Source organism: Chiloscyllium plagiosum, chromosome 16 (assembly GCF_004010195.1).
Source record: "Chiloscyllium plagiosum isolate BGI_BamShark_2017 chromosome 16, ASM401019v2, whole genome shotgun sequence".
Classification (NCBI taxonomy): Eukaryota; Metazoa; Chordata; class Chondrichthyes; order Orectolobiformes; family Hemiscylliidae; genus Chiloscyllium; species Chiloscyllium plagiosum.
In genome coordinates, this window is record NC_057725.1 from 64,824,784 (window position 1) to 64,850,679 (window position 25,896).

At 40.8% G+C, this 25,896-nt stretch overlaps 1 protein-coding gene across 1 annotated transcript in view; it reads left to right on the forward strand.

Moving 5' to 3' along the window:
* The window catches only part of LOC122558113 (low choriolytic enzyme-like), a 122,809-nt gene that overhangs the window by 16,611 nt on the left and 80,302 nt on the right, over nt 1-25,896 (forward strand). The window contains exons 3-5 of the mRNA XM_043706431.1: nt 4,821-4,941; nt 13,308-13,486; nt 25,752-25,833. Of these exons, the coding sequence (XP_043562366.1) occupies nt 4,821-4,941; nt 13,308-13,486; nt 25,752-25,833 (382 nt within the window). The remainder of the gene's footprint in view (nt 1-4,820; nt 4,942-13,307; nt 13,487-25,751; nt 25,834-25,896) is intronic.

A 25,896-nucleotide genomic window follows, 5' to 3' on the forward strand; every position in this document is an offset into this window, starting at 1 on the left:
CCACCCCACTCCGGCCTATCACCCTCACCTTGACCTCCTTCCACCTATCGCATTTCCAACGCCCCTCCCCCAAGACCCTCCTCCCTACCTTTTATCTTAGCCTGCTGGACACACTTTCCTCATTCCTGAAGAAGGGCTTATGCCCGAAACGTCGATTCTCCTGTTCCTTGGATGCTGCCTGACCTGCTGTGCTTTTCCAGCAACACATTTTCAGCCATATAAGGAAGTCAATGATCTAATCTACCTTGCCAGGGTAAATGCAATACTCTGCAGTCTGACATCCTCTCTGTTGCATGAATTCTTGTAACCCCCATACTTTCACACTATTAATCCCACATGCACTCAATGCTACCTCCTCACTCCCTCAGAACACTTCACCATCTTTCTCCTGACATGCATCAGCTCTAATAGTTGTGCCACTCACTTGTGCTATATTCATCAGGCTCTAATTAGGCCCCTTATATCATTACAGGGTGTGGGTCCCGTAACAGGATGGGCAATATCCAGCTGGTGATGGGATACTGGATATCTCTGTCCTCAAGCACTCTGAAGAAAGGATGCGCACTCTCATCGAAGAAGACAGGCTGTGCTCCGGCAGGGGTACAGAGATATCCATGTCCTGACAGCCAAGTAAATAACACTTATCATGTAAATACAATGATCACATTAAACAAACATCAAGCCCTACTATTAACCAGTTGTTGCAATGCCTTCTGCCTCTTATGCCTTATAGGTGTATCCATCTTCCTGAGGAACGGCTTTTCACCTGCAGAGAAGAGTACCTCAATTTCCCCAGGAGTTATTGTGAATGCAATGATTAGAGGGACCATCATCCACACTGCTTGCAGGACTGCAGAGCAGCATGGATGAAAACATATCTATAGGGGGATGCAGTGCATTACAGACACTGGAAGCTGTGCAGGTGAATGAAGGAAAATACTGCTCAGAGAGGAACAACAGCAACAATCAGACGTACAGGAAACACTGGCCTTCATAGTGGAGATGCTGGTGATTCAGCCAGTCCAGCAACAGCCTGCTTGACATTGCTGCAATGTCACAACAGTGTATCTAGTTCTGTGACCATCTTTCTGCCTCCACAGACAGATTGGTGGCAGCCATGTGAAGAGATAGGCCCAGCACGTTCCGGTTCTGCAGGAACATCCACTATTGGTCCTCAGAATCAAAGGCAAGGATAATGTTGGCTTGGGAGGCTTGACCATAGCCCAAGTGCCTCCTTCTCATAAAGAGAGAGCACAATGCCACAAGGCAGCCAGCCCGAGGAAGAGCAATACAGAGACCTCTCTGAAGTCAACAGTGAAGACTGCAGAGATAAGTCAGACTCTGCCTGCTCCTCTCCCAGTCCCAGGTGCCACACCACCCTGACCAGATGACTGACTGTGGTCAAAACCCTGGATTGATATAGGAGACTGCCCTTGAACATTTTGGGGCCCCCTAACTGACAGGTGGCCCTATGGATTTTGCCACAGACTACTCCCCTAGGACATGTTGCATGGTTTGCTGCAGATGCCCAAATGTTTGGCATAAGCAGAGGTCTCATGTTACAGGTGCTAGTCAGATGTGCCTGATGCAAAGCAACACGCATGCAACCTTGACTGGGGACATCTGAACAGCACAGTCATCTGCCTGATAATGTGGCTACACCAACTTGCAAAGCAAGTCACAGCAGGGAAAGGCATGCATGCTGCGGACATGCTGGTGGGCACCAGATGAATATGTGCTGAGAGACCAAAGGAGCAGCCTTGGTAGGCAACATAGTCCATGGCATGTAATGGATTCCTTTCCCCGTGCAGGACCTGTACCTGATGCAATAGTACACAGCTTGTTGCCAGTATGCCTTGTTGGATCAGTCAGCTTGGAGGATACAGTGCCTGTGCACTGGATGGTGGTAACGACTCCTTGAAAGTGCAGTGTCAATACCCATGTAGGAGGGTGTGAATGAAGCTGGTGCTGGTGGATCATGCCCTGTTTTGCAGTTTGTCCACAGGCAAAATGAAGGTCTTTTGGAGCAAATGATAAGTTGAAGCTGCCATGAACCTTTTCTGGTTTCCATGTTGAATTTTCCTAATGGCTAAATTGTATAGTTAAGTTTGGTAAATTGCAACCCATAGTAAGTTGAGCTGTCAACAAGTAATGATGAGTGTCATTTGGGAACTCATTGCTATTTAACGAGAATCTCCCCATGTCACTTGAGAAAAAACAAGAAGATGTGGTGAGATGATTGGTCTCACTGAACATTTTGACAGATACTACCATTGATCTCACAATAGCCCATGCTATTCAAGCCTATATTTTGGGATATCTTTGTCTCGGACACTAATGTTTCCCTCCTTACATTTTTGATTTTTAAATATTATGTCCAGTCTTCTGATCTGCCATCTATTGTTGTTAAATTAAATGCATTTACTTTACTTTTGTTACTAAAGAGTCATAGAGTTATACAGCATGGAAAGAAAATTTGGTCCAACATGACCAAATATCCTAAACTGATCAAGTTCCATTTGCCAGCATTTGGCTCATACCCCTCTCAACCCTTCCTATTCATGTATCTACCCAGATGCATTTTAAATGTTGTAATTGTACCTGCCTCTACCATCTCCTCTGGCAGTTCTGTACACATACCACCCTTTGTATAAAAAGGCAACGCCTCAGATCTCTTTTGAATCTTTCCCCTGTCAACTTAAGCCTATGCCCTCTAGTTTTGGACTCCCCTACCCTGGGAAAAAAGACCTTGGCTATTCACCCTATCCATGCCCTTCATGATTTTATAAATCTCTATAAGGTCATCCCATAGCCTCCAATGCTCCAGGGAGAAATCCCAGCCTATTCAGCCCCCTATATCTCAAATGCACAAATTCTGGCAATATTCTTTTAAATCTTTTCTGAACTCTTTCACATTTAACAACATCTTATAGCAGGGAGACCAGAATTGAATGCAGCATTCTAAAAGTGCCCTCACCAATGTCCTGTACAGCTTCCTTGTAAGTTTTCTTACTTGTTGTCAAGTATCTATTCTGCATATTCTGAAATATCCTCTTAAATGTCTGCCACTATATCTCAATTTACCAATCCTTTAACCTTAATCCTCTTCAACCTACTCTGCTTTTATGCCCTCATAATTACCCATATTTAAATTTAAAAAAATAATAGTCCAATTTCCCCTCAAACTGAATGTAAAATCCAATCATGTTATTGTTGCTGCTCCTAAGAGTTGCCTTCAGAATTAGATCATTGATTAATCTTCTGAAGAAGAGTTGTTACCAATCTCAAAACATTAACTCTCTAACTTGCTCCTCAAATGTTGCCAGATCTACTAACTTTCTCCAGAGTTTCTTTGTTTTTATTGCAGATTTCCAATATCATCAGAATTTTGTCTTTATTACGTTAATTAACCTTATCTCATTGCACAATGCCAGGTCTAACATACCTACTCTCTGGTCATCTCCAGAACGTATTTTTCTAAGAAACTATCATTCTATGAGCTCCTTATCTAGGCTATCTCTGTACATCTGGCCTTTCCAATCATATGTAAATTGAAATCTCCCAATATTATCATCATACCTTTCTGAAAAGCTCTCATTACTTTTTTCTTTTATAGCTCACATTACCATGGTTACTGTTAGGGAGTCTGTATACCACCCTGCAGTGACTTATTGACTTTATAATTTCTACACAAACTGTTTGCGGGTCTGGCTTTTTTGAAATTAGATCATCCCTCTCTCTTGTGCTAATAGCATCACATGATAACAGAACCACACTTCCACCTGTTCCTACTTTACTGTCATTCCTAAGTGTCTTGTCCACTTTAATATTCAAATCTCAATCCAGGTCATTCTGCAGTCATGTGTCTGTAATGGCTACTAGACCATACTTACTCATTTCTATTTGCACTTAGAATTTGCCTGGGTTGAGGCAAATTGAGGCTCTTCCTCCCTCTATGATGCCTTCCTTGAAGAAGCTCTCTTCCTCCCTCTACGATGCTTTCCTTGAAGAAGCTCTCTTCCTCCCTCTACGATGCCTTCCTTGAAGAAGCTCTCTTTCTCCCTCTACATTATTCCTGAAGAAGGGCTTATGCCCGAAACGTCGATTCTCCTGTTCCTTGGATGCTGCCTGACCTGTGCTTTTCCAGCAACACATTTTCAGCTTTGAGGCAAATTGTGCACACTTGGAGTTTTCAACTGATGACTACCAATTTTTCCTTCTGGGATCTCTCCCCCTCGATTTTCTGATTACTGCCTCATCCCACTCCTGACAGCTGACACCCCTACTCTTGGTCTTTCCACCCTTCTCACCTTCCTGATCACATACCTGCTTTGCTTGATTGGATAACTCTACTGTGGTGACACCATCTCCAGAATGTATCTCATTCTTCTTTGATCACACACCATTTCTTGTATTCAAATTTAAAAAATCCTTTTTCAACAGCTTTTCCTGGTCACATCCAACCTTACAGAAGCTGGGTTTCCCAGCTGCTGTCAGTAACTCACTCGTCATATTTAAAGTAGATATGTTCAGTAGAATACTGGGAGAACTCACCTGTTGTTTACTTGAACAGTATTGTGGATGTTTCTAGGGCTTGCATTTAAAGTGTCATCAGAAGCCTCTGAAAGTACAGCACTCCATTAATAATTCCATAAAGGCTTCAAAAGCTCTGTATTTCCTCATAGATTATTCAGTTATAGTTCATTCAGCTTTACTTCTGATAATTATTTTTCATATTGTAATATGTTGGTTTAATCACATTACTATCATACTGCCAAGTTTAACGTAATCTATTTCTTTATTTTTGTCTTTTATTGTAGCTGAAGATCAGACAAAACTAATATGGAAATCTCTGAATGAGATTAGTTCCCTTACTTGTGTGAAGTTTTATTATAGGCGAGAACATGAACCTGGTTATATTTCTGTTCAGTCAGAAAGTGGGTGAGTTGAAAGATGCAGGAATGTTGTGAAGTTGTTTATGTATCCACTGAAATAACATATATGAATGATAGTTTAAGATTTTATAAATGTTACGATTCTCTTGTAATCTAACCACAAAACATGCTAAGGCTACATCAGGTGAAAATAAAACTGTGTAAAGCCAATTTTTTTGTCTATACCCAATGAATCAGTGTCTCTTTAAAAAGGTGTATCAAATACCAAATTATTTTGTTATATTGGAAGAATGAATCATTGATCAACACAAACATTTACAAATACAAAGTAATGAGAATATTGGAAGGGAAAGAAATAGTGGCAGTCTAAACTAAATTATATAGGCTGCAAGGCACAGCATATTAAGGCAATTTGAGAATATTAATACAATACTCAGTAAGACTAGGAACTCATTATGTGAATGCATTAAGAAATTCATTAAGGTTTTGAGATGTCTAACCAGAGAGATACAGCAGAATCTAAGGATATGATCAAAGAAGTAAATTTAACATCTGCTAGTAGTGTAAAACAGTGATAGCAAACTGCAAACCTATTTTATATTTCATGCCACTATTCTCAAATGGATAGTCAAACATAGTCAACAATTCAACAAAACATAAATTATCAATGAGAAAACATCAATTGAGAGAGAAACTCTAATTATCTGCGAATGAGACCACATTTTAAATGCTGCGTATAATCTTGATTGCCATTCTTACCTTATCACCGATGATGATAATGTCATAGATTTTCACTTTAAGCTTGAATGTAATGTAATGTCTTAAATCTGAACAAGGGAAACTTAGAAGATATGAAGGGCAAATTGAGGGCTATGGTAAAAATTTTGACAGTGCACAGACAATTGCTAGCATTTAAAGAATTCCTATATAATCTCCTTTGTGGCACAGACATCTAATGAGAAAGGTGAATTAATGTGACTAACAAAAGAAGTTACAGAATACATTAGATCAAAAGAATTTTTTTATGAGGCTGACAGGAAAAAATATGAAGATGGTGGATTAGGAGCAGTTTAGATCCAAACAAAGGATGAACAAAAAATTTGATAAGTAAAGGCAAAAGATAAATTGAATGCAAACTGGTAACAAACATAAAGGATGATGTCAAAGCATCTTTAGGTATGTAGAAAGACAAGGAGATATGTAGGACCATTACAGATGGGATAGAATAATTTACAGTGAAGAACAAAAAAATTGGTGGAGAAACTAAACAATATATGTCTGACTTCACAGCAGAAGATACATAAAAACTTTCAGAAATACTGGACAATGAAAGCTGTTGTGAAACTGAGTGCACCTGAAGGCTGTGGAGGCCATGTCATAGAGTCATACAGCACAGAAACAGACCCGTCAGTCTATCCAGTCCATGCCGAACGTTATTCCAAACTAAACCAGTCCCACCTGCTTGCTCCCGGCCCATATCCCTGCAAATCTTTCCTTTTCATGTACCTATCTAAATGTCTTTTAAACATTGTAATTATAATTGTATCACCACTTCCTCAAGAAGTTCATTCCACACACAAACCACCCTCTGTGTGAAACATTTGCCTCTCATATCTTTCTAAAACCTCATTCTTTTCACTTTAAAATTGGACACCTGGTCTCATTGAGTATATTTATGATAGAGGTAGATAGGTTATTGATTAGTAAGGGGCTTGAAAATTAAGGGGAGAATGTAGGAGAATGAGATCGAAGAACGTAGCCATTATCGAATGGTGGAGCAGATTCGAAGGACTAAATATCTTAATTCTGCTCCTATATCTTATAGTATTATCAAAGATGTAGTACTTGAAAAGTGAACTACATTAAAGGTTGATAAATCCCATACATGAGTTACATTCTAGAGAATTGAAGGAGGTGACTGTAAAGGTAATGAATCCATTGCTGGTTCTCTTGCAAAATTCTAGACTCTGGAGAGGTTCCTGTAGACTGGAAGTAGTAAATGTCACTCCATTATTAAAACATAGGGAGGAGGAAATGGTGAACTACTGACATATTCGATTGACATCAGTAGCAGAAAAGAATATTAGAATCTATGATAAAGAATTTGGTGATTGGACACTTAGAAAATAATAGGAAAGTTAAACAGAGCCAACTTGGATTAATAATATTTCACAAAACTTTTGAAGTGTTTTAAGGATGTTGTTGGCACATTATTATTATTTGGAAATTTGTATTCTAAAGTTGGAAGAACACTGTATAGCTTTAAATTTGATTTGTATTTTTATATTGTGTGTTAAGAAGAGGCATCATTTAGTTTCATTTGTAAGTTGTATGGGTGATGCCAGATAATCTAACGTTGTTCATTTGCGCCTAATGAGACTTTTAAAACACCCTTAAGATGAATACTTCAGTGCTAGAAATATAGGGTAGAAGAGACAACTTAAATTGGCCTGTTGCCTAGCAACAAGGTTTTCTGTGCTATAAGGAGTTAGAGACATAAGTTATTTAAGAGAAAGACAGAATTATTTAGGCAGTTAAGGAACGTGCAGTTACTTTTCAGAAAGGAGTAGTACGATACAGTCTATAGAATGGTCAAGGCCAAAGAAAGACAAGTTTTGCGTTGCTTGACGTCACCAATAGAATAACTTCAGAAACAATTCCCCCCCAAGAAGGAAATTGAATTATAGTTTAAGGAGCCCATGTTAAGAGACAATGAGATGTGTTAGCAGTTGATTTAAAGAATCTCATAAAGAGATACTAACTAAAAGGACAGCATTGAGTGAATGCAGATATTTGCTGGCAAGAAAATAAGTACAGACATATTAACCGAGCAAAGATAAGTGGAAACAGGCTGATCTTCCAGTGAAGTTTGAGTATCTACATGGTTGTTGTTGAGGGTAAAAGGGTTGAATCTATATTCCCAATATTTCTAATAAGACTGTTTCAATTAGATCTTATATTTTTTCATGTAATAACTTTTAATGTTCTTTTGTCAAAAGTATTTTGTCAACCTTTTGTAAATATGTCCGGTGACTGAACATCAGAGTGCACTGCCAAAATAAAACTTATGAGTTAGGTTTCACTCTGGAATCTGACTTGTGCAGTATTGCCATTTGATGAGCAATATTCTTTCCAAGTTGCATGGCTGTATAACTGCTCGGAGATTCCGTTCATGTCAATCAACATGTCAACGCTTTTCCCAACATTAACTTATGGTTTTTGAAGTCAGTGCCAAAGATCCACGTGATCAAAAAAAAATTCAAGGGTACATTGCTGTTGGAATCATAACAAATTGTGTGTTCTTTGCGGGATCAAAATCCATTGAATTTGGGAGTGATCTGTTAATCTATAAAATATGAGTTAGTGAAGGTACTGATCATTAAAGCAGGAGAAATGTTATGAAGCGTTGTATAAGGGTTGTACTGGTCAAAATGGCTTTACTGCTGCTAAAACTTTTCTGGGAATGGATGGTATGACAATGAATTATTTGAATTCCTTGGCAACTGAGAGAGTTAACAGATAAATTAAAAGTATAGATGAAACAGAATATTTTAATGGTTGGTATGGACAAGAAAAAATAGATGATTTTGCTGAGGACAAAGTTAACAAAATCCAACAAAACATGGGCAAGTGGCTAATCAAAATGGAGGACAATGTTCATGCTATGAAATAATTGGATTCAATATTGAGTCCGAAAGATGGAAAATAAAGTGTTGTTGCTCAAGCCTGAATTTAACTTCTCTGGAACACTGCAGCAGGCCTTGGAAGGAAATGTTAGCATGGGAGCAAGATGATTACTGAAATATCAAGAAACTGGAAGGCTAGTCATTCTTGTGGATAGTGGGTGGTGGGGGGAGTGTTCTGCAAAGTGGATTTGGTCTTACCAGTGTAAAGAAGACCACAATGTGAGTAGAGAATACAGTAGACTAGATTGACATAAATACAAATGAATTGCTTGTTCCCTGAAGGTTCTGTTTGGGACTTTGAGCAGTGAGAAGAGAGAAGGTGAAAGGACAAGTGTTACACCTTCTGTGGTTCTGGGGGAGAGGGTTGTGGTGGTTGTGGAGAGAAGGGGGAAATGTTAGGAATGATGGAGAAACAAACAATGCTGTCACAAAGGGAATGATCACAATGGAATGCTGAGACTGGAGGAGAGGGGAAGCTGCGTATAGTGGTGGTATCTTTCTGGAGGTGGCAGAAATGGCAGAGGCGAGTTCACAAGTCTCTTGTAAATATTGACTAACTATCACAGTAAATAAACTGCCAAAATAAAACTTCTGGTTTATCAAGCTCAGTTTCACTTTGGATTTTGATTTCTCTAGTATTATAACTAATTGGGATCGTGGCAAGTCAGGAAAATGACTGAACCGACCCATCTCCAGCACTTCGGCCCTCACGCCTTCTTTTCCCTCCAACAACAGCAATAAAGTTTCACATGTCCTTATCTATTATCCCGCCAGCATCTACATCCAGAGAATCGTTAGCTGCCATTTCCACCAGATACATGTTCCCCTCCCCTTCCTTGTCAGCGTTCTACAGAGTATGTTACCTCTGAACACTCTGATCACTCCACTCCCGACAACAGCCTCCACCCCCACCCCTCCCACCCCGCCCCAAAAGACACCTTCCCCTACAACTGCAGAAAGTGTAATACATGTCTGTTTACTTCCTCCCTCCTCAGTATCCAAGGGCCCAAACACACCTTCCAGGTGAAGCAGCGCTTTACCTATGTTTCACTCAATCTAGCCTACTGCATTCACTGCTCACAATATGGTCTCCTCTACATTGGGGACACAAAGCATAAACTGGGTGACCACTGCACAGAACATCTTTGTTCTATTCACAAAAAGACCCTGAGCCTTCAGTTGCCTGCTACTTCAAGACACCACTTTGTTCCCTGGCTATCATCTCGGTCTCACACTTGCTGCAGTGCTTCAGTGAAGCTCAGCGCAAGCTGGAAGTACAGCGCCTCATTTTTCACTTGGACACTCTGCAGCCTTCTGGTCTCAATATCGAGTTCAGCAACTTGTGGGCTTAAAGTTTTCCCATGTCCGTACCCCAACCCCTACAAACCAGGCTTTGTTGTTACATAGTCTGCTATTACACACAACTCATTGTTAGCCACTAACAGTCCCCATTAATAGCTATTCATCCTCCTAACTTGATCGTTATTCAGTCCCATGTCTCTCCAACTGCACTTCTTTCTGTCTGGTCTCTATCTCCACCAATCGGTTACATCTTATCTTTTCCCCCACCCTATCTTCTGCATAAAAAATATTTTCCTAGTTTCCTTTTCATTAGTTCTGGGAAGGGTCACTGGATCCGAAATGTTAACTCTGATTTCTCTTCATCAATGTTGCCAGACCTGCTGAGCTTTCTGTTTTTATTTCTGATTTCCGCCATCCACAGTAGTTTTGTTTTTTTTAATCTCTTGCGTATTATTGTGGCTCAGAAATATAATGCTGATTCTTTCCTAGAATCATAGAATCTCTACAACGCAGAAGCAGGCCATTCAACGCTTCATTCCACATCGGACTTCTGAAGGGCATCCCACCCAGACCCACCCTCTTGTGACCCTGCATTTCCCATGGTCAATCCACCAAACTTGCACATCGTTGAACTTTGGGAGAAAACTGGAACACTAGGAGGAAACCCACACAGCTATGGGGAGAATGTGCAAACTCTCAGGGTGGAATCAAACCCAGATCCTGGCATTGTGAGACAGCAGTGCTAACCACCGAGCCACTGCACTGCCCAATTATTGCCATTCTTTGAAAATCCTGAAGAACGAGAATCTCAGCTCAAAATATAAAAAGAGTCATTTTGGGTGTAAAAGGAGGGGCTGAAAACTTTAGTGGGAATTATTTTTGGATAATTAATGCTAATTGCTGCGTAGAGCCATGTATTATTTAAGGAAATATAATTATGGGGGGCTTTAACCTTTTGTAGAAAAGGTAAACCAAATTCAAAGTAGTAATGAAGGATGAGTTCATTGATTAAATACAAAATAGTTTTCTCAATCAGTGTAAATGCTTCACAGGTATTCATTCATAAGATAGCAGCATCATTTTTGATGTTGCAACTTTGGACTTCAAAAAATGTTTTCACATCCTAAAAATAATAAGAAAGTTCTCAGGACAGACAATATATTTATATTAATTTACTCATGGGATGTTGGCATCCAAGCCTCCATTTTTTGCCCACTTCTTAAATGCCCTTGAAGCGGTGGTGATAAATTAGCTTTTGGAATTGCATCCTCTGGGTTGCAGGTACTGTCAGTGCTGATAGGGAAGGCTTCACAGGAATTTGACTCAATGACAATGAAGAATGAAAATATTGTTCTGATTGAGAATGGTACAGACCATGCAGGAGATTGTGTTCCCATGTATCTGTAACTCTTGTACTTCTAATACTTCTAGTGGTTTTCCAATAATATATGTTAAACAACCTATACTTTCTGCACATGCTGCACTTGCACATTTGTATTCTACTGGGATATTTCCCATTTTGTACACTACGTATTTGCTGCTGGAACAGCTGAGGGTAAAGTGGAATGTTGGGATCCATGTACAAGAAACAGAGCAGGAGTTCTTGATTGTGCCCTGAGCAGTGTGACAACTGATACTAAAGTTGAAGGTTTGCCTTCTATTTCTGCTTTGAAGTTTAAAGGAGCATTGCATAGGGTTTTGGGCACTACAACAGGGCAAGTTTTGTTATATGATTTTATATATGATCAGAGAAATTTGGAAAATTATAACCAATCCATCTACTATCTCTAGTTACTTTGTTTAAGATCCTAGGATGCAGCTATCAGCCTATAGTTCCATTTTTATTTTTTAAAAATCATTCATATGATGTGGGCTAGGCTGCAATTTATTCCCGAAACTGGACAATAAATGCTGACCTAGCCAACAATCCCCACATAGAGAAAGTGAGGACTGCAGATGCTGGAGATCAGAGTCGAGAGTGTGGTGCTGGACAAGCACAGCAGGTCAAGCAGCATCCAAAGGGCAGGAGGATTGACATTTTGGGCATAAGCCCTTCATCATCTTGCACCACACTCTTGACAACAATCCCCACATCCCATGAATAAATTAAAAGCATTGTGGACAGATATGGCAGACTTGAGTTTGTGTTCTAAAATACTCTGCACCAGATGTAACTTGAGGCTTGAGCCAGTTCATGCAGAAAAGCTTTGCAAGTTTTCAGAGAATGTGTCTCAGGGGACATTAGCTATTCATAGGGCTGCACCATTTCTCTATGTTGGATAATGTGCAAAATAACTAAAACTTAGATTTGCTGCATTGTAGAGAAATATAGAGAAACACAAGGTGTTGTGAATATTTAGAATGTTTGGCCATTGAGTATATATAAGAGTTTGGGTATTTGGGCATTAAAAGAATTAAGGGATTTATCGTACGTGTACCTGGCTTTTAACAAACTTGACCTTTAAGGAATACATGTGCTTTGTGTGTTCCTTTTTGTGACTTTCCCCAAAGTTAGTCTGCTATGGGTATGCAAACAGCTTATACATCGATGAATGCTATGAAAAGTAGAATAGTTGAGGTATGACTGGGATGGAAGGGGGTCAGAGTAAAGCAGGCATTCTGAGCTGGAGAAATGGGAGCAGTCTTCTAAGGAGAAGGATGAGGATGTGAAAGAAGAAGCTGTCCTTGTGGATAGGAAAACTCAGTTGCATTGGTCCCTTAGCCTGATTGACATGCAGTTCCAATAAACAAAGTAAATGGACTATCATGGTCATGATGCTAACATTTAATTCATATTATGAGCATGAACTTCTATATTTGTCTATATTTGTTTGCTTCGTATTTCTTTTGCTGGCTGGCAATAAAAGCTCATGTTTGGAATGAGTCATATTCAGATTCTGGACAATGACAATGTTGGTGATTGGGCATTGGGGAAAGCGTTTGGAGGACCCAGTATTGGTCTTCAGACAGATGTGGAAAAGAGCCATTAAGTTGTGTGGAGTTTAACTAGCATCTAGGGTGACGATGAGGGTTCTATATGGTGGAAGCATGGCTTTGCAGCTTTTACGCAATGCTCTGTCATTGAGAGCCAACATTTGTCTGGGTGCACAACATACTTCCTAGGATAGCACAATGGCAAGGGATGCCCAGTCCTTTGGCAGATATCAATTAAGTTGTGAATTATTTTGGGAAATGCACATGGTTACATTTGTCAGGAATTGAATGTGACAGATGTCCCATTAATGGACAATGTAGGTAATGAGCCAAGTTTTTCCCATTCTGGCTAACAGTGTAAAATCCTGCAAAAATATCTTGACACAGCTCATAACTTCGCCAAAAATAAAATTCATTCCATTGTATATATTGTTAATGTTTTGATGGTGTAGAAGAATCCATTTTTATTTTTAACTCCTTACTTTCTTAGATGCTATTCATATGTTGGATACAAACCCACCAAAAGAAAATTATCACTGAAAGTTCCAGGTTGTGTGCAGTTTGGTTTGGTCGCACATGAATTTCTACATGCCATTGGTTTTCAGCATGAGCACTCCAGGAGTGACCGTGACAAACATATCAAGATCATGTGGGAAAATGTTCCAAAGAGTAAGAACATTGAAAATATCCATTTTGGTTACTGATTCATAATTGCTGAAATATGCATTAATTTATTTTATTTATGTTGAGTTAAATTTCCATTGAATCACTTCCAGCTATTGAAAAGTGGGAATTATAGAGTCATAGAGATGTACAAGTAGAGATGCATAAGGCCTTCATTCCTGGTGAAGGGCTTTTGCCCAAAACATTCTCCTGCTCCTCGGATGCTGCCTGACCTGCTGTGCTTTTCCTGCACCAGACTCTTGACATAGAGATGTACAGCATGGAAACAGACCCTTCTGCCCAACTCATCCATGCCAATTAGATATCCCAAACTAATCCAGTCCCATTTGCCAGCACTTGGCCCATATCCCTCAAAATTCTTCATATTCATATACCCATCCAGATGCCTTTTAAATATTGTAATTGTACCAGGCTCCTCCACTTCCTCTGGCAGCTCATTCCATACATGCACCACCCTCTGTGTGGAAAGGTTGTCCCTTAGATCCCTTTTAAATGGGACAGCACAGTGGCTCATTGCTGGCTCACAGCGCCAGGGACTCTGGTTTGATTCCAGCCTCAGGTGGCTGCCTATGTAGACATTCTCCTTGTCTCTGTGTGGGTTTCCTCTGAGTGGTCCGGTTTCCTCCCACAGTCCAAAGATGTGCAGATTAGGTGAATTGGCCATGCTAAATTGCCCATAGTGTTCAAGGATATATCGGCTAGATGCATTTGTTAGGAGAAATGTAGAGTAATAGGGTAGGGGAATGGGTCTGGGTGGGATAGACTTCGGAGAGTCGATGTGGACTTGTTGGGCTAAATGATCTGTTTCCACACTGTAGGGATTCTATGATTCTGTGAAATCTTTTCCCTCTCATCCTAACCCTGTGCCCTGTAGTATCACTTCATACTAAGGAAAAGACCTTGTCTATTTACCCTATTCATGCCCCTCATGATTTTATAAACCTCTATAAGGTCACCCCTCAGCTTCCAACGCTCCAGCGAAAACAGCCCCAGTCTATTTAGCCTCTCCTTAAAGCTCAAAATCTCCAACCTTTACAAAGCATCCGTGTAAATCTTTTTTGAGCCCTTTCAAGTATCACAACATCCTTCTGATGGAAGGAGACCAGAATGGCACACAGTATTCCAAAAGTGGCCTAACCAATGTCCTGTACAGCTGCAACAAGACCTCCCAACTCCCATACTTGATGGTCTGACCAATAAAGTATCCCAAATGTCTTCTTCACTATCCTATCTACCTGCAACTTCACTTTCCTGCACTCCAGGGTCTTTTGTTCAGCAACATTCTCCAGGACCTTACCATTAAGCGTGTAAATGTATTTCTCACATTTACCTAAATTAAAAACCATCTGCAACTCGTAGGCTCATCGGCCCATCTGATCAAGATCCCTTTTTACTCCGAGGTAACCTTCTTCACTGTCCAGTACACCTCCAATTTTGGTGTCATCTGCAAACTTCCTAACTATACTTCCTATGTACACATCCAGATAATTTATATAAATGATGAGAAACAGAGGGCCTGGCACTGATCATTATGGAACACCACTGGTCACAAGCCTCCAGTCTGAAAAGCAACCCTTCACTACCACCCTCTGTCTTCTACCTTCGAGCCAGTTCTGTATCCAAATGGTTAGTTTTCCCTGTATTCTGTGTGATCTAACCGTGCTAACCGATCTATCATGAGGAACCCTGTTGAACGCCTTACTGAAGTCCATATTGATCAGGTCCACTGCTCTGCCCTCATCAATCCTCTTTATTACTTGTTCAAAAAACTCAATCAAGTTTGTAAGACATGATTTCCCATACCCAAAGCCATGTTGACTGTCTTTTTTTTTTACACTACATTACAGTGTGGAAACAGGCCCTTCAGCCCAACAAGTCCACACCGATCCGCCAAAGCGCAACCCACCCATAGCCCTACATTTGCCCCTTACCTAACACTACGGGCAATTTAGCATGGCCAATTCACCTAACCTGCACATCTTTGGACTGTGGGAGGAAACCGGAGCACCCGGAGGAAACCCACGCAGACACGGGGAGAACGTGCAAACTCCACACAGTTAGTCGCCTGAGGCGGGAATTACCACACTATAGGAAGATGTGTTCGTACTAGGAAGGGTGCAGACGATATTCATTAGGATGTTGCCTAAGCTGGAGGGTTTCAGATATGAAGATAGTCTGGATAGGCTAGGGTTGATTACCAGAAAGTAAAGGCAGGAACTGAACCCGGGTCTACAGGCGCTGTGAGGCAGCAGTGCTAACCACTGTGCTTGCCTTTCCAAATACATGTAAATCCTATCCCTCAGAATTCCCTCCAACAACTTGCCCACCACAGATGTCAAGCTCACCAGTCTATAGTTCTCTGGCTTTTCCTTACCACCATTCTTAAATAATGGCACAACGACAGCCAATCTCCACCTGTGACTATCGATGATACAAATGTCTCAACAAGAGGCCCAGCAATCACTTCCCTAACCTCCCACACAGTTCTAGGAGACACCTGATCAGATCCTGGGGATTTATTCACTTTTATGCATTTCAAGACATTCAGCACCTCCTCCTCTGTAATATAGGCATTTTTCAAGATGTCACTATCTATTTCCCCATATTCTATATTTTCCATGTCCTTCTCCATTGTAAACCTTGATGCAAAATACTCATTTAGTATCTCCCCCATCTCCTGCAGTTCCACACAAAGGCTGTCTTTCTGATCTTTGCGGGGCACTATTCTCTCCCTAATTACCCTTTTGTTTTAATATGTATTTATAAAATCTTTTTTGGATTCTCCTGAACCCTATTTGCCAAAATTATTTCATGTCTCCTTTTTGCTGTCCTGATTTCCATCTTAGGTATACTCCTACTGTCTTTATACTCTTAGAAGGATTCACTTGATCTCTGTTGTCTATACCTGACATATGCTTCCTTCTTTTCCTTAACCAAACCCTCAATTTCTCTAGTCATCCAGCATTCCCTTCACCTACCAGCCTTTCACCCTAACAGGAACGTACTGTCTCTGGACTGTCTTTATCTCATTTGAAGGCTTCCCATTTTCCAGCTGTCTCTTCACCTGCAAATATCTGTTCCCAATCAACCTTTGAAAATTCTTGTCTCATGCTGTCAAAGTTGGGCTTCCTCCAATTTAGAACTTTAACTTTTAGATTGGGTCTATACTTTTCTATCACCATTTTAAAATTAATAGAATTATGGTTGCTGGCCTAAAGTGGTCCCCCACTAACACCTCAGTCACTTGTCCTGCCTTATTTCCCAAGAGTAGGTCAAGTTCTGCACCTTCGCTAGTAGGTACGTTCACATACTGAATCATAAAAATTTCTTGTTCACACTTAACAAATTCCTCTTCATCTAAACCCTTGAAACTATGGCAATCACAGTCTATGTTTGGAAAGTTAAAATCCCCTACCATAAACACCCTATATTCTTACAGATAACTGAGATCTCCTTACAATTTTTTTCTAAATTTCCTGCTGACTATACGGGGTGTCTATAGTATAATCCCAATAACATGATTTTATTTCTCAATTCCACCCAAATAACTTCCTAGGAAAATCCTCCCTAAGTATAGACATAATGTTATTCCTTATCAAAAAATGCCACTCTCACTCCTCTCTTGTCCCCCCTTTCTATTCTTCCTATAGCATTTGTATCTTGGAACATTAAGCTGCCTGTCCTTCCATCCCTGAGCCACATCTCTGTAATTGCTATGATATCCCAGTCCCATTTTCCTAAGCATGCTCTGAGTTCATCTGCCTTCCCTGTTAGGCAAAATGCATTGAAATAAATGCAATATAATTGATCAGTCCTATCTCATTGTCTGCTTTGTTTCTGCCTGCCCTGACTGTTTGACTTGCTTCCTTTCTTGACCGTACCAGTGTCAGACTGATCTCTTTGCTTACTATCTCCCTTGGTCCCACATCTCCACCTTACTGGTTTAAATCGTCCTGAACAGCTCTTGCAAATCTCTTTGCCAACATATTAATTCCCTTCTAATTCCAGTGCAATCCGCCCTTGTTATACAGATCTCTTCTACCCCAGAGGAAATTCCAATAATCTAAAATTTGAACCCTTCTCCTCTGCAACAGCTCCTCATCTGTTGTATCCTCCTATTCCTACTCTCACTAGCTCGTAACACCAAAGTCATACAGTTATTACTACCCTCACGATCCTTCTTTTTATATTCCTGTCCAACTTTCTATATTCTCCCCTCAGAATCTCATCATTTTCCATTCCTATGTCATTAGTTCCAATGTGCACAGGGATCTCCTGCTGGTCCCTTTCCCCTTAGAGAGTATTCTGTGCTGTCTCCGAGATACCCTTGATCCTGGCACCAGGGAGGCAACACATCATTCTGATTTCTCACTGCCGGCTGCAGATATGTCTGTCTGACTAGAGAGCCCCCTAACACAATCGATCGCTTGGAACCTGACGTACTCCATGTTACCATAGAGCCAGTCTCAGTATCAGAAACTTGGCTGTTTGTGCTACATTCCCCTGAGAGTTCATTACCTCCTACATTTTCCAAAACTGTTTTGCTGCATTTTAGGGCTGGAACGGTGCTTAGCACTGCTGCCTCACAGCGCCAGGGACCCAGGTTCAGTTCCAGCCTTGGGCTGCATGGAGTTTGCAAATTCTCCCCGTGTCTGCCTGGGTTTCCTCTGGGTGCTCCAGTTTCTTCCCACAATCCAAAGATGTGGAGATTAAGTGAATTGGCCATGCTGAGTTGCCCATAGTGTTCAGGGATGTGTAGGTTAGGTGCATTAGTTATGAGTAAATATAGGATAATAGTGTAGGGGAATGGGTGTGGGTGGGTTACTCTTCTGAGCGTCGGTATGGACTTGTTGGGCTGAATGGCCTGGTTCCACACTGTAGGGACTCTATGAAAACAGCATACTTGAGTGAGATGGGGATAACCACAGGAGACTCTTGCACTACCTGCGTCCCTCTCCTACCTTTCCTGGAGGTAACCCATCTACCTGACTGTCTCTATGGTTTTTCTCCCTTCCTGTGACTGCCATCCATCACACACTCCAGCTCCTGTAAATGCCTCATTGCCTAAGGTTGACTGCTGTTTTCTTGTCATTATGCTTTATAAATTTTTACTGAGTAAAGAGATAGTTGTGTGGAAGAATTTACCCTTGATGATAGTTCAGAATTATAAGGTGTTCAGGCTTAAAGTGCAATTATAGTTTTCTATATTTAATTTAATTATGGAGTTAATGAGCAGAATGCAATGCTTTTGAGATTTTGAAATGAGACGTCTGGTTAGTACTATATACAATTTTAATTGCAGTATGTAGAAATTTACATTATAGGAAATCCTCTTAACTTGTATTATGACTGATATGTAGACCATAATGTACTCTCAGTTCACCCAGAATCTTTGTACTTCAGAAGCAAATAGCTGCTCTGCGTGGCATTAGAGAAAATAGAGGGTTTCTGTACTAATTTTCAAGAATATTATTACTCCAGATTAAATGCTATATTGTTCAAAATATGAATAGTATCACAAGAGGATGCTAGATGACAATCTGGAAGGGCAGCAGAAGGAAACATGATTAATTGATGTAGGAAACTGTTTAGTTACTGAAGTAGTTCAATAGATGGGTTTCACAAGCTTCATTGGGTGTGCTCTTGAACAATACTGTTGCATGGTGAAGCAAGGAACTTCCCAGAGAACAGACAATTATGGGCCATGCTGTCACCACTCCAGCTGCTGCAATGGAGATCACTGATTCATGAGATAAATATTTAACAGGAAAATTTATCTTCCCGGCATCCCCATGGGCCGTGCTCTCACCACTTCAACTGCTGCAATGGAGGCCACTGATTCATGAGGTAAATATTTAACCGGAAAATTTACCTTCCTGGCAAACCCCTGGTCCATGCTTTCGTCCCTCCCACTGCTGCAATGGAGGCTGCTAATTCCAGATGAAACTCAGCATGCCATTCTTTGCACAAATCTGCAATCTACCTTTATCCTGCTGTATCCTTTGGCAATCCTCCTCACTATCTGCAAGCCTGCCAATTTTGGTGTCATCTGCAAACTTACTAATCATACTGACTCTACTTTTGCCTATATTTGGAGCAAAGTTGTAATGGATTAGGAGCTGAATATTCCTGCTATGTCTCAAACTAAGTATCCATAGATGGGGCATTGCTGTCTAAGTGCTTCATAACCAAGTGTCAGTAATACTTTTCATCTCTCAGCTGATGTTCGAGAATAGACAAATTGAGCAGTAATTGGTCTGATTGGATTTAATTTGTATTTTTCAGACAGGGGCTGCCTGGGCAATCTTGATAGCATAAAAAATCAATTGAATTAGTTAGAGACTATCATCTACTCAATATTTCTGACTGAACATTTTTACAAATGCTTTTTATCTTTTGCACTGAAGTTTGCTACTTATTATAAAAACAGTTTTTCTGTAATTTTGATTTTGATCTGAAATTGAAAATAGCTTTTTATTTAAAAAGTAGGACTTTTGAAAGATTGCCGCATGTTTTGGAAAGCATGTAATCTGACACTCGTTATAAGTGCTGTTTATGCAGCTGCTGGTTCAAGCAGTGGAAGCAAGTTGATAAATGAGCTGGAGCCAGGGATATGTAAATAGGGATTCTGCTGGGAACAAGTTGCTGATTAGCTGTGGACGAGTGACCAGTTGTCATGTTGACTTCTGCCTGTGATTGGCTCCCACATAGGCAGTGTTTTGTAGAGGAATAAGACAGTGTTATTTTCTGGGTCGGTAGATTGTGAAGGAGAAAAAATGGCCTTTAGTAGAGTGATTTGTGCTTCTTGTCAGATGTGGGAGTTTAAAGAGAGTTTAAGGGTTACTGTGGATTATATCTGCAATAAATGCTATTGGTTGTGAATCTTATCAGATCAAATGGACCGGTTGGAGAGACAATTAGAAGAAATGAGGAATTTGCAACAGCAACAGCAATAGTATGTGATGGATGGCAGTTATAGGAAGGGGGGAAAGTCTCAGATACAGTCACATAGATGGGTTAACTCCAGGAAAGGTAAGAGAGGTAGACACCTAGTGCAGGTGTGTTCTGTGGCTATACCCATTTCAAACAAGTATGCTGTTTTCGAAAATATAGGGGTGATGGATTCTCAGGGGAACGTAGCACGAACAGCCAAGTTTCTGGTATTGACACTGGCTCTAATGCAACGAGGGGTACGTCGGGTTCCAAGAGATCAATTGTGTTAGGGGATTCTCTAGTCCGAGGTACAGTTTCTGTGGCCAGCAGCGAAAAATCAGAATGGTGTGCAGCTTCCCTGGTGGCAGGAACAAGAATGTCTCAGAAAGGGTGCAGAATGTTCTCAAGGGGGAGAGGGGCCAGCATGAGGTCATTGTCCACATTGGGACCTATGACATAGGAAGAGAAAAGGTTGAGATTCCGAAGGGCGAATACAGAGAGTTAGGCGGCAATTTAAAAAGAAGGTCCTCGAGAGTAGTAGTATCTGGAATACTCCCTGTGCTACGAGCTAGTGAGGGCAGGAATAGGAAGATAGAGAAGATGAATGCATGGCTGAGGAGCTGGTGTATGGGAGAAGGATTCACATTTTTGGATCATTGGAATCTCTTTTGGGGTAGAAGTGACCTGTACAAGAAGGACGGATTGCACCTAAATTGGTAGGAGATTAATATACTGGCAGAGAGATTTGCTAGAGCTGCTCGGGAGGATTTAAACTAGTAAGGTGGGGTGGTGGGACCCAGGGAGATAGTGCAGAAAGAGATCAATCTGAGATTGGTACAGTTGAGAACAGAAGAGAGTCAAACAGTCAGGGCAGGCAGGGACAAGATAGGACTAATAAATTAAACTGCATTTATTTCAATGCAAGGGACCTAATGGAGAAGGCAGATGAACTCAGGGCATGATTAGGAACATGGGTCTGGGATATCATAGCAATTACAGAAACATGGCTCAGGGATGGGCAGGACAGGCAGCTTAGTGTTCCAGGATACAAATGCTACAGAAAGGATAGAAAGGGAGGCAAGAGAGGAGGGGGAGTGGCGTTTTTGATAAGGGATAGCATTACAGCTGTGCTGAGGGAGGATATTCCTTGAAATACACCCAGGGAAGTTATTTGGGTGGAACTGAGAAATAATAAAGGGATGATCACCTAATTGGGATTGTATTATAGACCCCCTAATAGTCAGAGGGAAATTGAGAAACCATCTTGTAAGGAGATCCCAGCTCTCTGTAAGAATAATAGGGTGGTTATGGTAGGGGATTTTAACTTTCCAAACATAGACTGAGACTGCCATAGTGTTAAGGGTTTAGATGGAGAGGAATTTGTTAAGTGTGTACAAGAAAACTTTCTGATTCAGTATGTGGATGTACCTCTACTGGAGAAGGTGCAAAACTTGACCTACTCTTGGGAAATAAGGCAGGGCAGGTGACTGAGGTGTCAGTGGGGGAGCACTTTGGGGCCAACGACCATAATTCCATTAGATTTAAAGTAATCATGGAAAAGAATAGACCAGATCTAAAAGTTGAAGTTCTAAATTGGACGCTAATTTTGACGGTATTAGGCAAGAACTATCAAAATCTGAATGGGGGCAGATGTTCGCAGGTAAAGGGACAGCTGGAAAATGGGAAGCCTTCAGAATTGAGATAACGAAAATCCAGAGAAAGTATATTCCTGTTAGGGTGAAAGGAAAGGCTGGTAGGTATAGGGAATGCTGGATGACAAAAGAAATTGAGGGTTTGGTTAAGAAAAAGAAGGAAGCATTTGTAAGGTATAGACAGGATAAATTGAGTGAATCCTTAGAAGAGTATAAAGGCAGTAGGACTAGACTTAAGAGGAAAATCAGGAGAGCAAAAAGGGGACATGAGGTAGCTTTGACAAATAGAATTAAGGAGAATCCAAAGGGTTTTTACAAATACATTAAGGATAAAAGGGAGAGAATAGAGCCCCTCAAAATCAGCAAGGCGGCCTTTGTGTGGAGCCGCCGAAAATGGGGGAGATACTAGTTGAGTATTTTGCACCAGTATTTACTGTGGAAAAGGCTATGGAAGATATAGAATGAAGGGAAATAGATGGTGACACCTTGCAAAATGTCCAGATTACAGAGGAGGAAGTGCTGGATGTCTTGAAACGCATAAAGGTGGATAAATCCCCAGGAACTGATCAGGTGTACCCTAGAACTCTGTGGGGAGCGAGAGAAGTGATTGCTGGGCCTCTTGCGGAGATATTTGTATCATCGATACTCATAGGTGAGGTGCCAGAAGACTGGAGGTTGGCTAATGTGGTGCCACTGTTTAAGAAGCACGGTAAGAACAAGCCAGGGAACTATAGACCAGTGAGCCTGATGTCGGTGGTGGGCAAGGTTTTGGAGGGAATCCTGAGGGACAGGATGTATATGTACTTGGAAAAGCAAGGATTGCTTTGGGATAGTCAACATGGTTTTGTGTGTGGGAAATCATGTCTCCACAAACTTGATTGAGTTTTTTTCAAGAAGTAACAAAGAGGATTGATGAGGGCAGAGCGATGCACGTGATCTATATGGACTTCAGCAAGGCATTTGACAAGGTTCCCCAGGGAGACTGGTTAGTAAGGTTAGATCTCACGGATTACAGGGAGAATTAGCCATTTGGATACAGAACTGGCTTAAAGGTAGAAGACATAGGGTGGTGGTAGAGGGTTGTTTTTCAGACTGGAGGCCTATGACCAGTGGAGTGCCACAAGGATTGGTGCTGGGTCCACTACTTTTTGTCATTTACATAAATGATTTGGATGTGAGCATAAGAGGTACAGTTAGTAAGTTTGCAGATGACACCAAAATTGAAGGTGTAGTGGACAGCGAAGAAGGTTTCCTCAGATTACAATAGGATCTTGACCAGATAGGCCAATAGGCTGAGAAGTGGCAGTTGGAGTTGAATTCAGATAAATGTGAGGTGCTGCATTTTGGGAAAGCAAATCTTATCAGGACTTATACATTTAATGGTAAGGTCCTAGGGAGTGTTGCTGAACAAAGAGACCTTGGAGTGCAGGTTCATAACTCCTTAAAAGTGGAGTCGCACGTAGATCGGAAGAAGGTGTTTGGTATGTTTTCTTTTATTGGTCAGAGTATTGAGTACAGGAATTGGGAGGTCGTGTTGCGGCTGTACAGGACATTGGTTAGGCCACTGTTGGAATATTGCATGCAGTTCTGGTCGCCTTCTTATCGGAAAGGTGTTGTGAAACTTGAAAGGGTTCAGAAAAGATTTACAAGGATGTTGTCAGGGTTGGAGGATTTGAATTATAGGAAGAGGTTGAACAGGCTGGGGGCTGTTTTCACTGGAGCATTGGAGGTTAAGAGGTGACCTTACAGAGGTTTACAAAATAATGAGGGGCATGGATTGAATAAATAGACAAAGTCTTTTCCATGGGGTTGGAGAGTCCAGAACTAGAGGGCATAGGTTTAGGGTGAGAGGGGAAAGATATAAAAGATATCTAAGGGGCAATGTTTTCACACAAGGGGTGGTACGTGTATGGAATGAGCTGCCAGAGGAAGTGGTGGAGGCTGGTACAATTGTAACATTTAAGAGGCATTTGGATGTGTGTATGAATAGGAAAGGTTTGGAGGGATATGGGCCGGATGCTGGCAGTTGGGACTAGATTGGGTTGGGATATCTGGTCGGAATGGACAGGTTGGACCGAAGGGTCTGTTTCCATGCTGTACATCTCTATGACTCTATATCTTCAAGCACACTCAAGAGCTACCTCTGTTCTTTGCAGCAATAAAAACACGTTAAGTCTGATGAAAACCAATTTAATTTTTCTTCAGCAGTTACTGTAAGCTGAGACTTTTAAGTACTAAGCCAGGGACCTTTGTAAGTGTGAAGCAATCACCCTGTGTCTTTTGCAAACAAGTGAAAGTATCCAGAGCAGGAAGATTTAGAAGCCGTATTCTGATTAGTACAAGAATTATCTCTGCAAATCCTGTGAACAGGAACCACTGAACTGTATAGGATGGGGAAAAAAGGCTGTGAAATTTAATGATGATGCTCAACAGCTGCATTACCTTGAATGAGTCCTGTGAACATTCCTTTATGAACCAAAGATGGCACCAGCAGCTTGTTTTTCTGTAGCTGTTTCTGTCCTGCTGTTTGTTACACTGTACAAGAGAGAGAGAGAGATACTTTCATTCGGAGATTTTGGACTTCACCTTGGGCCAGGATCACACATAAGTCTCCCAGACCTGCCGTTGAGCGAAGGGTCTCCAACAGGCGGAAGGATGTGAGACATGTTGCTTTTTTTCTTTTCTTTTCCATTTATTACTCTTATTGTCATTATTGCTACGTAATAAACACATACATTTAAACAAATTGCTGTTGTCGAGTCTTCTCTTAACTATATTTAACCAAATCCAAAGAACCACTTGGATACACATGGTGATCCAAGACATGAACTGCCTTCCCAGTCTTTACCTCTGCCTATAATACCCATACCTTGTTGTCTCTGTGTCTAAGGCTTTTAGAGTTTTAAACAGCGAAGTTACGTGTCAGTGGTTTATTTTTGTTTACCTGTAGCTAAGATATATTTATTTGTAACAAATAATAATTTTTGTTAAGTGCAGAAACCTGGTCCATGCTTTCTGTCAACCTGGGTTTAAAAATCAGGCAAATTGGAGAATTCTGGGTACTTTTTAATCTTTAACTTTTGTGATGACTCTAGAAATAGAAGGGCTTGATTTTCAGCACACTACCTCAGCAAGGTATAGCATTTTTAAAAATTCATACATGAGCTGTGGGCTTCACTAGCTAAACCAGCATTTATTGACCATCTCTAGTTTCCCACAAGGCAATAAAGCGACAACCACATTGCTGTGGGGTTGGAGTCACATTTCGATCAGATTTCCTTCCCTTCAGGCCATTAGTGAACCAGGTAAGTTTTTAATCATGATGGTGACATGGTCACCATTAAACTAATTTGTTTTTTAAATTTGAGAATTTTATGAAACTTAAATTCCACCACTGCTATTTTGTGACTTGAATCGATCTCTCCAGACTATGAGCCTAGGGCTCTGGATGGCTAGTCCAATGACATTACCACTGCACCACCCTCCCCTTATCTTAATCTGTCATCAGTCTGAAAACCAACACTATTTTTAATGTTACATAGTTTAGAGTGATGCCAACCTTTTAACAATTCTTCAGTAGCTTTTGCCAGTTTTGTCAGTTGACATTTCTAGATCAATGAAAATTATTTTGTTTGAATTAATGCTCAATGTATTTTTTTTAACAGAACGAAAACATAATTTTAATCTAATGAAGACAAATAATCTAGGCGTAGTGTATGATTATGGCTCAATCATGCACTATGGCAGGTGAGTCTGAGACTAGCTGTTATAGCTTTTTTATACAGTGGATTCAATGAGTGAAGCTACATA